The 16,597-nt window shown below is 37.1% G+C and overlaps 1 protein-coding gene across 4 annotated transcripts in view; it reads left to right on the top strand.

Moving 5' to 3' along the window:
- LOC113053975 (PH and SEC7 domain-containing protein 3-like) overlaps window positions 1-16,597 on the top strand; it is a 103,453-nt gene that overhangs the window by 82,189 nt on the left and 4,667 nt on the right. For all 4 annotated transcript variants that reach the window (XM_026219147.1, XM_026219149.1, XM_026219151.1 and 1 more), the window contains 6 exons: window positions 1,865-1,908; window positions 9,733-9,923; window positions 12,487-12,557; window positions 14,217-14,374; window positions 14,575-14,719; window positions 14,812-14,955. In XM_026219147.1, coding sequence (XP_026074932.1) covers window positions 1,865-1,908; window positions 9,733-9,923; window positions 12,487-12,557; window positions 14,217-14,374; window positions 14,575-14,719; window positions 14,812-14,955 — 753 coding nt within the window. The remainder of the gene's footprint in view (window positions 1-1,864; window positions 1,909-9,732; window positions 9,924-12,486; window positions 12,558-14,216; window positions 14,375-14,574; window positions 14,720-14,811; window positions 14,956-16,597) is intronic.

Genomic DNA, 16,597 nt, shown 5'->3' with positions numbered 1-16,597 from the left:
TGCCTTTATTCATATAGTATAGTATAGAGTTGGCAGGAATCTCTGTGGGAGACAGTAAGAGGGCGATGACATAGGATTTAAACATGAACCAGGACTCAGACGAAGCACAATTATATGTTGGAGCACTATACACTATCACTATCGACTCTAGCAGATACATTTTTTTTGAATGCTTGGTTTACATCCAAACCTATTTTTACATTACATCTGGACCATTTTTTTAAAGTTGAATTTAATTTCTATGTAAGTAGCATCATTAAATAGAAAGACAAAATAATGTCAATGCTGTTATTCTGTATAATCTGTGATTCAAACAGATAGTTTTGCCCAAACTCACAGCATCGGGTCAGTAGTTGGCATGTTGTGCCTCTTAATCAGCGTACTGGATCAGTGTTTTGAAAGCACCACATCGTTTACACTCTTCAGGAAATCAGTCTACTTATTTTTATAATTTTAAATAACAAATATAACTTTTGTATTCATGATTACTAATTACTAATATACTATTTTACTAATATACTATTTTACTAATTACTATTTTGCCTATAGATTCTTATTTAAAATCCCTCACAGTACAGTATAAACTATCCTTTGACACTTAAAACATGTTACCAGGCTAAATGATTAGCCACTAGGCCACATGCCCATCACCTTTTGACATACAGCAACAGAACAACACATAGCAAGTTCTAACAGAGGCTGAAATTTTAGAGTTTTCATTTTATCAAATTACAAGTCTATCAAAACCAGTGGAATTTCAGGTTTCTTGGTTCCAATTTAAAAACCTCAGCAAAATCTAATACTATTGAACACACTCCATTTAAAAAATGTCCTAAAAATATTAACACATTTAATTAAAACAATGGAATGTAGCTTCAAGTGTTTGTTAGTGAAGTAAACTGCTTCAGATTTATCATGTAATGTGACATAATAGAGAACAAGGAAATAAATTATATTCTCTGCAGAATGTTTTCTGTTATGTTAGAAGACACATCACAGATTTTGCCTTTAAGTTTATATAAGAAAAACATTTACGAGGTAGTTTGGCACTGAAATCATGCCAAGATGAGCATTTTGACCAAGAAGTGAACATTGGATCATTTACATGCACACATAGTGTACACAATCAGATGTGCACTTAGACATACAGAGGTTCAACAGCATCCATCTGTCAGTCAGAAAGCACAGACTGGTATCATGACTTTTCCTCATATTTGTATTGACACAAATGAGTGTGTTACAGACACAAGCATACGGCCGTGACCCATCGTGTGTCATGTAGCAGCTTCATGTAACGTCAGCTGACGTGTGTTTAGTGTTATGAGACGGTGACTGTTGTGAGATATGAGCTGCTTCAGTGTCTGCCGTCAGTCACATTTGCATGTGGTCTGAAGAAATAACTGTGTCCTTATATTCGTGCTAACAAATGACATTTCTGCAGCATTTTGATGTCTGGTTTGACCTTTCGCTCATACTTCACCCGGGAATCTCATTGTGCATCTGCATAAATAGTGCAAATAAATTATGTGACATTTCCAATCACAATGAATTTTACTGATGGCACTGCATCAGAAAGCTTCATTAATCCAGAAGAGACAGCGTTTCATCATAACTCATGATTCTACGGTGTTTGACTTCATAATAACTCAGTGAGATGGAGTATTAAATAAAAAGCACACATCCACAGTGATGAAATTACAGTTACATGGATCACACGTACCATGGGACAGACCTCACATTTGAAGAACGCTTATTTAAGGAGGTTAAATTAATAAATTGTACTTCAGGTGAATATGAATTCTATTAAACTGAATGCATACCATACTAAGCCTTTTTCTTTGTTCTGTTTTTTTTCCCCATGCAGTCGTTGTATAACTCCATCAAGAACGAGAAGCTGGAATGGGCAGTGTAAGTACTAACACACTCACCACCATCATTGCTGTTTTCAGAACTGAAATATAAAAAAAAAACTGGAAATTCTAGAGAGAAAGTATGGAATTATGATCAAGAAAAAACTATATTCACTGCCCCAGAGATCATACACCACAACCTTTGTGAAGCATCATGTTTCCTTTCCATCTTTACAAGGGGTAAAAAAAATTATGCTTTTATTTTTATCTTCATCATCACTGGCTCTGGTTACCACCAAACACAGATACACAATAAACACATGTTGCAATTAATGTCCAAGAAGTGTGTGTGATGGTGTGCCTTTGAGTCAAATGATTAGATTGGTGTCATTTGAGACATGAGCTGTAATCATGATTTTGAAAACATGACATTAGACTGACAGTGTGCTTCACTGATAACAGTCATAGAGGCAGACACCAGTTGTGCTAAATTACAGCAAGCCCTCGCCAACTCTCTGTACCAACCACAAACCACAGCTCGCTCCGCTTGACCCCAACCAATCCTCCTGAACCTCAAGCTTATCTCTTGCTGTAACATGTAGGAAACATTAGTTATTTGCAGATTAATTATAAATTAATATCATGTTTGAATATATTCTGTTGATTAAAGCAAGACGAACCCATGGAGTACATTGGATCTCATTCACTAATAATTGACGCACATTTGAACTTCTCACGAGAACTTTCCGGCTAATTCACAACACTTGCGTACGCACATGAGCTTGTTCTTAAACTCGTTCTTTTGTTAGTGAATTTGGAGTCTTCTAAATGAGCGCCCGCGTGCACAAGGTTAGTAATTAGCATAATTCACGCCCAAACCAGCTCCATACAAGGGCTTTCCACAACGAGGAACTTGTACATAGAAAGACAATTATGGCACCGAAACAGAAGACAAAGAAAAATAACTTTAACGATAATGAACGTGAGGTTTTGCTGCCGGAGGTGGAAGCCAGGAAAAATGTGTTATTTAAAATTGTATCCACTGGCATAACGGGCACAGGTAAAAAAGAAGCATGGGTTATAACACAGGCTTGTAGATAAGGTGGTATAGGGTGAGAGTGGTTGGTGATGTGGCTTAGGTGTGGTTCCAGTGAGTTGCATAAATCAATGAGGACTTCTCTGGGCAACCTAAAGCGACTGAACAGCCATTCGTCACTCTCCGCGAATATATCTGTGCGCTCTCTAAAGACGCGCTCTCTCCTTAGAGCGCGCACCGCGATGTCTTTAAGCACTACTAAGTGTGCCCTGCCTCTAAACACAAGATGAGACACATTAATTACCGTTTATATAAGGATAGATCAGGTGATTGTTGTTTGGACCTCTAAAATAAAATATATATATAAAAATTGGAACTCTAATTATAATTTGTCAATAACATCTAATTATATGTAGGGTTCTTAACACATGCTTATAAGGTCCCGGTTGTACATGATTATTGCGTACGTGTGGTATAAGTTGTTCTTGAATCTTTTCGTACATTTAGAATAAATTTTAGTACGAAAGTTTTTGATGAATCATGATTTATTCGTGAAAACGTGCGTACGCACATTTCACGCAAAAATCTGTGCCTATGCATATTTAGTGAATGAGACCCATTGATTTTAGAACAGCTAAGAGCCACAGTTAAAGTTTTTAACAATATATTTATTTTTTTACAACTTGTGGATGTAAAAATAACAAAATAAACATTAAAACACACTGTTTTGAACATACTGAATAAACACAAGACTTTCATATACATGTATGACTGAAGTAATATTGGTGTAATCAACGTAATGCCAAAATTATGCCAAGTTGAATTTGTGTTGAGCTTGGAATATTTCTTTAACTCAAAGTAACTGGTGTGTGTTTATAAAGTATTTTACAATGGCTTAGAATAAATTTAACAAAATTCACTGTCCAGACAGGTCACATCAGGTATTTTCCAATTATAATACCAAATGTATTTCAAACAGGTATAGATATTTGAAAATTAGTTTTAGAATGGTTTGAACATTTTTGGTTTTGTTCAACCCTTGCTCTTGAACGGTTGAATTGTGTGGTCTAGATTCTGTTTTAATACTGATTCCTTTGAATTTTTTTTTATTTTTTTTATGTGTTCACAAATGTTCCTTAATGAAAGCCTAGCAAAAGCTACAGATGGGATTTTAAATTACCTTAAGAACAGAAAGCGAAGCTGTGCTTAACAATGCTTTAGCATATTGAAATAATACTTGGCATATGCCATTGCCATCTTACCCTGAAGCTACCTGAACAGTATGGGAACAACGCCACATACTGGCCAAGAAATCTCATTAAAGATTGAAATAAGGTGAGTAATTACAGTAGGGATGTCAAGTCGTGAGAGTGGTCCCTGTAGATTTCTATAGCCCAAGTTAATTCACTAATGAAGTCGACTGTGAATACAAGTGCGGCTGTATCTTGGCTTTTGCATATTAAAGTGACCTGGGACCTTGCCAAGAGGGCCGCTTTCTCCTTTTTCACCAAAATAGTACCAGTACTTAGAACCATTGTAACATATTGTCACAGACTTAAGAGCCGGACAGTAACATAACTGACTACATAACCTCCTAACCAAGAGCACAAGGTGTAGCTGGATGATTTTAAGGGCTGGAACAGACGGGGCCCAGACGGGGGAGTAGGAGTGCATATTGATCCAATGGAGGTTGTCTGCACATCAGCCGTTCCAGTGGATCTATAAGGGGTGCAGAGGGGCCAAGAGCAATATACTGTATACAATCACAACGCCCGTAATTCCTACGTACACCCCAGGATGCAGTCTTTGTTTACAAGTCTTCAGAGTTTTGAGAACATGTTTAAGCACCAAAGTCGTTCATTACATTTATATATATTTTCTTAGGATAAAATGGACAGAAATCTTTAATTTCTTTGGTTTTACAGTTATTCATTCTCTAAACGTGAAATAGTTGTCACCCAGTGGTGCAACCAAATTTGGTGCAACTCTTTTTGGTTGCTTTGGTTAATGAGTAGTTATTTGGTCTGGCCTCGTCCCATGTAAATCGGAGTGAACTTTACAGAATTGATTGTAAATATTAAAAGGGCATCATACCCCAAAGAAAGGACATTTCAGAGGACCCTTGTCAAATAGTCATTGCAAGTAAGGTTACAAAACCACTTTGAAGTGCTTCTTCTGCTTCTCTGACCTACAGTTGAATAATAGTGGAGCTTCCTGGCAGACTTACATTCTGGTATGTTTGGCAAAAAGCAAACACTGCGTTTCATAAGGACAGCAGTTAAGGACGTTGGTGGTAGTGTGATGGTCTTGCAATGTTTCTTCAGGAGAATCTGAAGTCTAGTTCTAGTTTTATTGTCTGTCAGTCTTTCTTAATTGAAAACTGTATCAGTTGCTTGGTATTAGGCAAGCAGGTTTGATGAGCCAGTGGAAACATATTTAACATTTGCCGGTCAGTGGCACCTGTGAATTTTTGGCACTGGTCAATAGCTGTAAATAATTGGCTCATTTAGAAAAGTTTGCAGCTTGCAGGTTATTTCATATGGTGTAAAACTTGTATCATCATTTCCAATCCGTGTTTTGATTGTTTGCCCTCATTTCTGATCCGGCAGATGTTTGATATGCTAAGTATTGCTCTGTTTCTGTTGTGCAGGAAGTGTGCAGCCTTATTTCATTAGACGTTTTATTTAAATGTGGAAAAGTGCAGTCAGTTCACATAGATTGCATATACATACAGAACCAGTCATTTATGTCTAGCTCTGTTTATTTCTCATCTTGCTGAAATACTCTGCCTCCATCATCATTTATCTGTGTTTTTATAGGGTTTGCTGGAGTGTGGAGAACGAGCACTACGTATAGAGAGGGAGAATGAGATAGCCTGCAGTTGAAATGAGGGTGAAATGAATTGTTTTCTGATTTGAATTATGTTGATTGTTTGTTTTGTGGCTAGGTAAATCTCACCAGCCTGTTAATGGTGTGATTCAGCTTGAGTAAGTGGAAGGGAACTTCTAAAAGGGTCATTTATTTACAGAGACAAGAGACACTGCTGTGAGCCTGTCTGCCAGTTCTGACTAACTCTACTTGTTTCTTATTTCAGTATTTCTTCATGTTTTTTTTAATGGTTAGAGGGTTGGACTCCCAATCGAAGGGTTGTGAGTTCTAGACTCGGGCCGGCAGGAATTGTGGGTGGGGGGAGTGCATGAACAGTTCTCTCTCCACCTTCAATACCACGACTTAGGTGCCCTTGAGCAAGGCATCGAACCCCCAACTGCTCCCCGGGCGCCGCAGCATAAATGGCTGCCACTGCTCCGGGTGTGTGCTCACAGTGTGTGTGTGTGTTCACTGCTCTGTGTGTGTGCATTTCGGATGGGTTAAATGCAGAGCACAAATTCTGAGTATGGGTCACCATATTTGGCTGAATGTCACTTCACTAAAGGGAGTCTTTGAGCATTTCTAATGCCACCTGACTCTCGACTAAATAGTCTCAAGCTTCAAATATATTACTGCAAGCTAAGGTAAATGGCTACCATTGGGATTGTTAGTGTCCTAGCAACGTTCTTTTCCATTACTGACAGAAGCTCCAACTTTCAGGACAGAGTCCAGCCGAGTGTTTGCATTTAAAAAAGCAGTGCAACTGTAGTCTTTGTCCAAAAACCCATCAAAGCATCTTCTCAGATGTTACTTAAGTTTTGGAGTCTGATAACATAATCTAGATTACTACTGAGCACTGGGGATATTTACGTTTGGTCACTTATTGATTGGACAGGTGCCTGGTTATTCATTAATAAAAAATTGAAAAGTGAAAATTTCCACCAAGATACCTGTGAGATGGATGGCATCACCATCACTCAAGGAGTTTTTTAGGAGCCCTGCCATTCATACATGAGCGAGCAGTAATAGAAGGCATGCATGGATTCAGTGTCTGTAAAACACTTATTGCGATATTGGATGTGGATAGTAGCATCACAGAAGTCGACTCAGTAAAAGTTGCATATAGAACAGGAAAAATACATTGGATTTATATCTATTGTATGGATATAAACTGGAGTGCGCATACCAAAACAGATGTCCTTGCCATCGATCAAGATGCATGAATTGTCTATAATTTGTTTGCTGTCATTTATCTGTCATGCAAAAGAGAGCATTTTTAGCATATAACATTTATTGATTTTTCCTGCTTTTTATTTTCACAAATGTCAGATGGCCAAATAATAACAGTGGTCAAGTGGTCAGTGTGTTTGTGCAGGGATTCCTGCAGTGGTGTTGAAGGACTGCGGACTCTCCCACACATCAGTCTCTTACAGTCAAGTCAAGTCAAGTCACCTTTATTTATATAGCGCTTTAAACAAAATACATTGCGTCAAAGCAACTGAACAAAATTCATTGGGAAAACAGTGTATCAATAATGCAAAATGATAGTTAAAGGCAGTTCATCATTGAATTTAGGTGACCTCGGAATAAGAGAGAAACAGACTAATAACAGACTAATATTAGCGTAGATGCCATTCTTCTAATGATGTAGCAAGTACATCGGGTGTTATGTGAAGTGTTCCCGGTTCCGGTTTACCTAATAAATGCAGCCTAAAAATCCTTTAACGGATTTGGATATTAAAAGCATGTCAGTATATTAAGTGTAAGCCAGGTTAAAGAGATGGGTCTTTAATCTAGATTTAAACTGCAAGAGTGTGTCTGCCTCCCAAACAATCTTAGGTAGGTTATTCCAGAGTTTAGGAGCCAAATAGGAAAAGGATCTGCCGCCCGCAGTTGATTTTGATATTCTAGGTATTATCAAATTGCCTGAGTTTTGAGAACGTAGCGGACGTAAGGATTATAATGTAAAAGGAGCTTATTCAAATACTGAGGTGCTAAACCATTCAGGGCTTTATAAGTAATAAGCAATATTTTAAAATCTATACGATGTTTGATAGGGAGCCAGTGCAGTGTTGACAGGACCGGGCTAATATGGTCATACTTCCTGGTTCTAGTAAGAACTCTTGCTGCTGCATTTTGGACTAGCTGTAGTTTGTTTACTAAGCGTGCAGAACAACCACCCAATAAAGCATTACAATAATCTAACCTTGAGGTCATAAATGCATGGATTAACATTTCTGCATTTGACATTGAGAGCATAGGCCGTAATTTAGATATATTTTTGAGATGGAAAAATGCAGTTTTACAAATGCTAGAAACGTGGCTTTCTAAGGAAAGATTGCGATCAAGTAGCACACCTAGGTTCCTAACTGATGACGAAGAATTGACAGAGCAGCCATCAAGTCTTAGACAGTATTCTAGGTTATAACAAGCAGAGTTTTTAGGTCCTATAATTAACACCTCAGTTTTTTCAGAATTTAGCAGTAAGAAATTACTCGTCATCCAGTTTTTTATATCGACTATGCATTCCATTAGTTTTTCAAATTGGTGTGTTTCACCGGGCCGCAAAGAAATATAAGGCTGAGTATGATCAGCATAATAGTGAAAGCTAACACCATGTTTCCAGATGATATCTCCCAAGGGTAACATATAAAGTGTTAAGAGTAGCGGCCCTAGTACTGAGCCTTGAGGTACTCCATACTGCAGTTGTGATCGATATGATACCTCTTCATTCACTTCTACGGATTGATGGTGGTCATATAAGTACGATTTAAACCATGCTAATGCACTTCCAGTAATGCCAACAAAGTGTTCAAGTCTATGCAAAAGAATGTTATGGTCAATTGTGTCAAACGCAGCACTAAGATCCAATAGAACTAATAGAGAGATACAACCACGATCAGATGATAAGAGCAGATCATTTGTAACTCTAAGTAGAGCAGTCTCAGTACTATGATACGGTCTAAATCCTGACTGGAAATCCTCACATATACCATTTTTCTCTAAGAAGGAATTTAATTGTGAGGATACCACCTTTTCTAGTATCTTTGTCATAAATGGGAGATTCGAGATTGGTCTATAATTAACTAGGTCTTTGGGGTCAAGTTGTGGTTTTTTGATGAGAGGCTTAATAACAGCCAGTTTTAAGGTTTTGGGGACATATCCTAATGAGAATGAGGAATGAATAATAGTCAGAAGAGGATCTATGACTTCTGGAAGAACCTCTTTTAGGTGCTTAGATGGTATTGGGTCTAACATACATGTTATTGGTTTAGATGATTTAACAAGTTTATACAATTCTTCCTCTCCTATAGTAGAGAATGAGTGGAACTGTTCCTCAGGGGGTCTATAGTGCACTCTGATGCGATACTGTACCTGACGGCTGAATGGTTGCAATTTTATCTCTAATAGTATTGATTTTAGAAGTAAAGTAGTTCATAAAGTCATTACTGCTGTGATGTTGGGAAATTTCAACACTTTTTGAGGCTTTGTTTTTTGGTTTTTTGGTTTACCATGGTGTCAAACTGGTTTCCTTAACCTTCCTTAAGCGTAAAGGAGCAACTGTATTTAAAATGCTAGACAAGAGAGTCCATAGTTTCTGAATAATTTCAACACCATCAACATCAATTCCATGTGACAGTATTAAATCTAGAGTATGATTTCAACAATGAGTAGGTCCTGAAACGTGTTGTCTAACCCCAATAGAGTTCAGAATGTCTATAAATTCTGATCCCAATACATCTTTTTCATTATGGATCAACATGGATATTAAATCACCAACTATTAAAACTTAATCTGCAGCCAGAACTAACTCGGATGTAAAATCACCAATCTCTTTAATAAAGTCACAGAAAATAAGTTACAGAAAGGTTTCCACGCCTTTCCATTTAACAGAACCTGTTGAGACTCTCACTACAGACACTTCAAGAAGACTTGTCATGCATGAAGGTTGATAGGATATGTGTGTGTGTGTTGTAGTGATGGAGATGAGCTGAAGAAGTCTCTGTCTGAGCTGGCGGATAAGAACCATCACTCTCACACTAAGAGCATCAGTCGCATCAGCAGCGGCAGTAACCCGTTCCTGGACATTACCCATGACCCCAATGCTGCTGTCTACAAAACTGGCTTCCTGACCCGCAAAATCCACGCTGACATGGACGGGAAGAAAAGTAAGATTTAATCCAGAGTTCATTTGAAATATCTCCAATACAACAACTGCTCGATTTGAGCAGCCACTCAATGATTTTGAAAGTGTAAAAAAAAAAAAAAATACTGTGAAATGTGTATAGTTTAATTTAACTAAAATACCATGATTTATTTATTTGATAAAGAATAGCAGTTTTCAACTAAAGACTTTTGTTTAGCAGGTCAGGCCATTCAAATGACTTATTTCTAGTTTTTACAAAGCATTTCAGTTTATAGATTTTTTGTGTAATTAAAAGTCGTCTTCATAAGCACTTAATATTTATGACTCTTCATAACCTAAGCTTCTGGGTATGCAGAGAATGATGGGACAGAAGATTAAATAAATGCTGTGTAATGTGAACGAGGCTAAAGCAGGTGTGATTCAGTGCTTTGGCAAGCACACATGGTGAAATGGGATTTTGGCTGTCGTCTCTCATATATTATGTCCATTTATTTTTCCTTCCTAATGAGATTCTAGTCTCTAGAAACCTGCTGAGCTGTTGTGTCTGTTTGAAGAGATGCACAGATTACAGCTCGTCCTGCAAAAAACATTTCAAAGACTCTTTAAAAGGATGCTTTTAACAACTATGCATAGTTCTGTTTTTGTATTATAAACACTACCACGCAGAAGTTTTGGTTCAGAGAGATATTGAAGTAAATTTATACTTTTATTTAGCAAGGATGCATTAAATTGCTCAAAAGTGGCAGTAAAGACATATGTTCTGTTATGATTTTTATATATAATGATAATAATATAATAAAAAAAAAAATATTTCCACATATATGAAGCAGCACCTTAAAATTCTAAATTCTTTTTAAAATTCTCCAGAAATGGTTCTTGAGCAGCAAATAAGCATTTTAAAATGATTTCTGAAGGATCATGTGACACTGAAGACTTGCTGAAAATACAGATTTGATCAAAACAATCAATTACAGATATTTTAAGTTGTTTTATTCCATGGTCTGTCAGTATACCTGATTCTTATTGGCTGGCAGTTACGCATTAGAGAGGACCGTTTAAAACACAGGTAGGTCCAAGTCAGTTTAATCACTTTTCTACTATATATTAATGCACTGCTTTCCCTGATGCACACGCACACACACACACACACACACACACACACACACACACACACACACACACACACACACACACATCACTCACATATAAACACAGTGAGAGGGAGAGAGGTCGGAGATTGCAAATCATGCTGCGCCCACACAGAAACATATTGTTGGGGCTGCCCCGTCACTTTAATTAATAAAATAGCATAGATACTAGATCACTACATTATATTTCTCAGCAACGAGCTAAAATTAAAGTAACTAAACAGCTTCATTGTTTGTAGAGAGACGCACAGACACCGGTAACTCACACACACCACTGTCATCTCTCTCTCTCTCTCTCTCTCTCTCTCTCTCTCTCGATAATTAATTAAAATAAATGCTATAATTCATTCAAATAAATGTGGCATCTGTATCTGATTTGAAATGGGCAGAATGCTGGACCTAACGAGCTGTAACTGGCGGAAATAACCATTCTTATCCTTCGGTTAAATATTGCACTGCCAACGTCATAAACAAGTTTTAGTTGTCAATAGTGGAAAAAGACCATGGAATAAGAGGGATAATCATTGGCTTTCCACTTTACATCAGGTGTTTCTCCCTTACATACTATTTTACAATATTACTGTTTTTAACTATTTTTGATCTATAAATGCCTTGGTGAGCAAGAGACTTCTTAAAAAAAAAAACATTTTTAAAACCTTATACCGTTGTTTGAACACATCTACCAGAGTAAACTGAAGTGGTTACCTTCTACCCTCCCCTGATTTGTGATTTACGGTCCAGCTGTGGCAGAAGAGTTTAGTGGACATACCAGTCGTGCCAGTGTGGTCTAATGAGCGTGTCCCTGGGTTATTACAGTCAGGATAAAAACAGCAGGGCTTTACTGATCTGCTGCATCGCATGCTGAGAGCATTCAGGCCAGGGTCCCAGGGGTGCCATCAGCGCACTACAGAGAGCTCAGTCTGGATGGGGTGTGAAGGGTTTGGATGCTTCCCAAAGCTCCTATAACACAGCTGTAAATAAAGCTGTTCTTCAGAGACACTATCAAGGGAAACATTTGACAGTAGAAATGCAAGTAATGCCCTTCAGAGGAGGAACACGTAGTGACATGCCAAACTGTATGAATTTCGGACTTCAGTTGAAATCAAATGGAGAAGTTATTTTCCAAACCGTGAAAGTGAAATGAAGCAGATGCTGCCGAGCTCCATAAAGCACTACAGAACTAGTCCATGCTACTTTTATGTGTGTTGATATCGATTATGATAAGTGCTGTATTTGACAGCTACAGTGATTAATAATGCATAGCATCTTAAATTTGGGTATGTTCCTCAGACAAAGCAAATGCTATCAGAAGACTAGGAACAAGTTAGGATACCTGTAATGATGTTATTGTCCTTTTAACATCAACTGTTAGTGAATAGAAAATAGGAGCATATGATAATTGTGAATAAATTATTTTATTGTATTTGTATTCTCTAGCACCAAGAGGGAAACGAGGCTGGAAAACCTTTTATGCCGTTCTGAAAGGCATGATCCTCTATTTGCAGAAGGTTTGTTTATTCTCTCTTTCATTTTCCCCTCTCGCACTGCTGATTAATCAGATCTCCATCGTTTCCCACAAACATCAATAATAATTCAGTTTCTCCTCCACGAGGTTCAGATGTGAGACGTAATCACATTGATTAATTTATTTCAGGTCTGGCAAACCTTTTTAGAGCCCATCAAAGATAGAAGCGTTTTAGCCCATTACAATAGTTTATTTATGTGCTCCATTTGAACTTGCGTTAGTTGCTTAGCTGTGCAGTCATGCAAAAGTCACAAGAATGAAATATTGGTGCAGAAGCAGGCCGTACCTGTGCATATTATTTTGTGCTGGTGACTGATTGTATCCACAGCTGCAGGTTTCCATGGCATTAGAGCTAATGATGTGCCATTAACCCATGTGCGGCAATCACACCAATGACTTTCATCAGAGAAAAGGGAAATGTGCTGGATAACATTCTCAGTCTCATTTCACACAGACCTTTTACTTCGGAGGAAAAGAACACACTCAAGTGCAAACTGAGTGAAATGTTCTCTCAATCTTAATTGCATGTTCATTGCAATTAAATAAAAATGTATTGTAGTTTAAATATGAAAACGGTCTGAACTTCAGAGTGGCTTTTGAAGACGTAAATACTGTACTTTAAATCTTCATATATAATTTCATTATTACTTGTATTGTCTTTGACATATAGTTCAGGTATACTGTGGAATGTACCGATAAGCATTTATAGAGAACTAAAATATACTTTAATATAATTTCTATTTACACTTGTATGTCATGTATTTAAATGTATCTATAATTAAACATTTGCAATGAAGTTAAAATATATTAGCTTTAAATGAAATATCAAATTAGACTAGAGTTTAAATGACATGTACTTTACTACCTTACTAAAGTAAGCTTTAGTATTACTTCATAATTGGAGTCTGTTAGCTCCTCCCCCTCCACTACGTAATTAAAGCTGTGACAGTTGAGCTCATGTAGTGTCCGACACTTTGTACTTTGTTTTTTCGGTTATTTAAGTGCATCATCCAGGTATTTAAAGTGCACTTTCTCTTTTGGGAATTTTCTTTGAGAAAATGCTACTACCCAGCCGGCACATGACCGACCTTCAACGTTGAAATATGGTTGAAATAAGGTCAGTTGTGGTTTCAACGTTGAAACAACGTTGATTCAACGTTTAAAGATGAACTGTTGAAAAACTTCCAGCACATGACCAACTTTCAACATTGAAATATGGTTGAAATAAGGTCAGTTGTTTTAATGAAACAACGATAAAAATGTTTAATGCTAAATGGTAGAAAAAGGTTAACAAGCTTTTAAATTATTTATATTAAATTATTTAAATTAATTAATTTATTATTTTAATAGCATTTTAAAATATTTTAGTTATGATACCTATTCTAAAATCTAAAGGTATATTAATAATTTAAAATAATAATTTAAAAGGTAAACATTTCATTTAAAATTGCTACAGAGTGCATTTTTAAGTCTTCTTAAGTGTGATAAGAAACGGCCACAAAAGTATAATTTCTTTAAGTAAACATCACAACTTATTGTGTTGTCTCTGTAAAAGGCTTGAAGTTTTCAGATTTGTTTAATTCCTTGGATTCCCATCCCTGTCCGTGTTCATCATTTGTCCTGTGTGTGTGTGCTCCTGCAGGATGAGTTTAAGCTGGAGAAGGCCCTGTCCGAGGACGACCTGAAGAACGCCATCAGCGTGCACCATGCTCTCGCCATCAAGGCCATGGACTACGAGAAGAAGCCCAATGTTCTCAAACTCAAGACTGCAGACTGGAGAGTGTTCCTCTTCCAGGCCCAGTAAGAGCAGCAGCACTTTCAGAAACAGGCCTGAAACACTAATTTCATGCTTCAGTTCAGGCTCAATTAAACCTCATTTATCTCTTCCGTTGGTCTGCAGACCTTTTATTTCTTCGTAAGGCTGACTGCTCTCATCCTGTGAGTTTGCACGACTGTAGCGTGGTCTTCTTCAAATGAACGTCCCGTCTCTTTCTCTGTAGGAGCCCCGAGGAAATGGAGTCCTGGATCAGAATAATCAACTCAGTGGCGGCCATGTTTTCCGCCCCATCCTTCCCCGCTGCCATCGGCTCTCAGAAGAAATTCAGCCGTCCGCTGCTGCCGGCGACCACCACCCGAATGTCTCAGGTGGGTCTGAAGAGCGCTGTTGATGGCACGTGTCGCGTCTGTCTGAAGCCTATGAATACTTCTGCTCATGTGATGTGTCTGCTGTGTTACAGGAAGAGCAGCTGAAGTCCCACGAGGCCAAGCTGAAGCACGTCTCTACAGAATTAGCCGAGCACAGATCCTATCCGCCAGATAAGAAGGTCAAAGCCAAAGAGATCGATGAGTACCGCTTGAAAGAGCACTACCTGGAATTTGAGGTAGATGCCTTTTATGATGCTAGAGACACAATTAAGCAGATCATTTGCTCGGCCGTATTTCCCCCCTCACTCATATTCATTGTCTTTGACGTTCCTCATCTAAGCTGTTAAGAAAGAACTTGTCTAGATTCGATGGAAATGTGTTAAATTGTCTGCCTTTGATTGAATGCTCATTCATTCCTCTTATCAAGGCTATTTTCATAAAAATGGATTTAACAATATTTAATTTAAGGAAAGTATTTTTTTCTGTAACATTTGGTGTCACACTAGAGTAACACTTTCACTTAAGCTACATATGTTTAAATATTAGGTTTATTTAACACATTTCAAAATAAATAAATAAAGCAAAAGCATTGTTAAATGTAATAAATCAAATCAACAGTATTCTGACTTGAAAAATCTACTATGAAATTAGTTAAAAATAAAACCGCTTGTATAAAAATACTTAAGCAGCATCTTTCACAAATAATTGGGTTAAAACCAAATTTATTTTGGAGGCCTGTTTTGAGCCCTATTTCTGGAAAGGGTCTTCTACAATTGTAGAAATTAAAGAGAAGTAGCCTAGAATTATCAAATGACCCAAAACGTTTCTTATGTAGTGTAATTGCAGCTGTGTAGAAGGAGGCACTTGATTGGGAGTGAAATGCCTCGTCATCAAGCGAAGTGGAAGAGCAGTGTGTGTGATAAACACAAAACTAATAAGTATACGAGATATGAAATACAAGAAACTAATACAAATAACATATGCATGTGGTTTTTTTTACACTGTTATGGTAAATACAGTGGAATTGTCTAATTGATTAACATGATCTTAGTTTAGTTTTATGGATTCCACCGTTATAATGTGATAAACTCATTTATATTGCAGTGTATTAACCCTTCTTAATAAACTAGACCAATTACACATCTCCATAATATATATCCACTTCTGTGAATAAAAAAATATATCTATTTTAAAGCCCTTTGGCCTGACAAATATGATCAATATTCCATAACAAAGCTGTATGACTCATATGCATAAATATTGCTTTTTTATTTAAAGAAGCAAACTCATTAACATCTTAGATGGCCTAAGCATGAGTAGATCTTTAGCAAATGTGTATAAAAGTTTTAGATCTACCTTTTGACAATAGAAGATTTATTTGATCTTATATTTAGCACTCTTGTAATCTTTATTATATTCAGAGTTTAGCTCTGGTCCAAACATTAGTGGCACACACCGGACACAACGGCTGATCAAAACAGTAGGCTTTGACCAAATTCTTGGTAATGTCGCAATATCCTTTCTTGATAAGTCAATCTCAGAATGCACTTTAACAAGCTCAGTAAAAAAACTGAGGAAAATTATAATGGATTATAAATGTAATTTTATTCAGTACTGACAATTATGAACAGAGAATCGTCCCATGTGAGTCATTAGATCAGCAACATGCTGTGGTCAACCTCTGCTGAAATCAACTCTGAGCATTGCTTTAAGACTTTAAGGCAAGACACCACAGGTGAATAGGGTTCAAAGAAGATAATTGCTTTGTATAGCAAGTTTTACAAAATGTCCAGAACAAATCTGGAACATTGGAAAACATCCAAAATTAAAAATTATTTCTTTTGTTGAAATATTAAGAGTTAAAGGGTCATGAAACCC

Source organism: Carassius auratus, chromosome 35 (assembly GCF_003368295.1).
Source record: "Carassius auratus strain Wakin chromosome 35, ASM336829v1, whole genome shotgun sequence".
Lineage (NCBI taxonomy): Eukaryota > Metazoa > Chordata > Actinopteri > Cypriniformes > Cyprinidae > Carassius > Carassius auratus.
The sequence above is the reverse complement of the archived record's forward strand: the minus strand, read 5'-3'. Positions and strand labels throughout refer to the sequence as shown.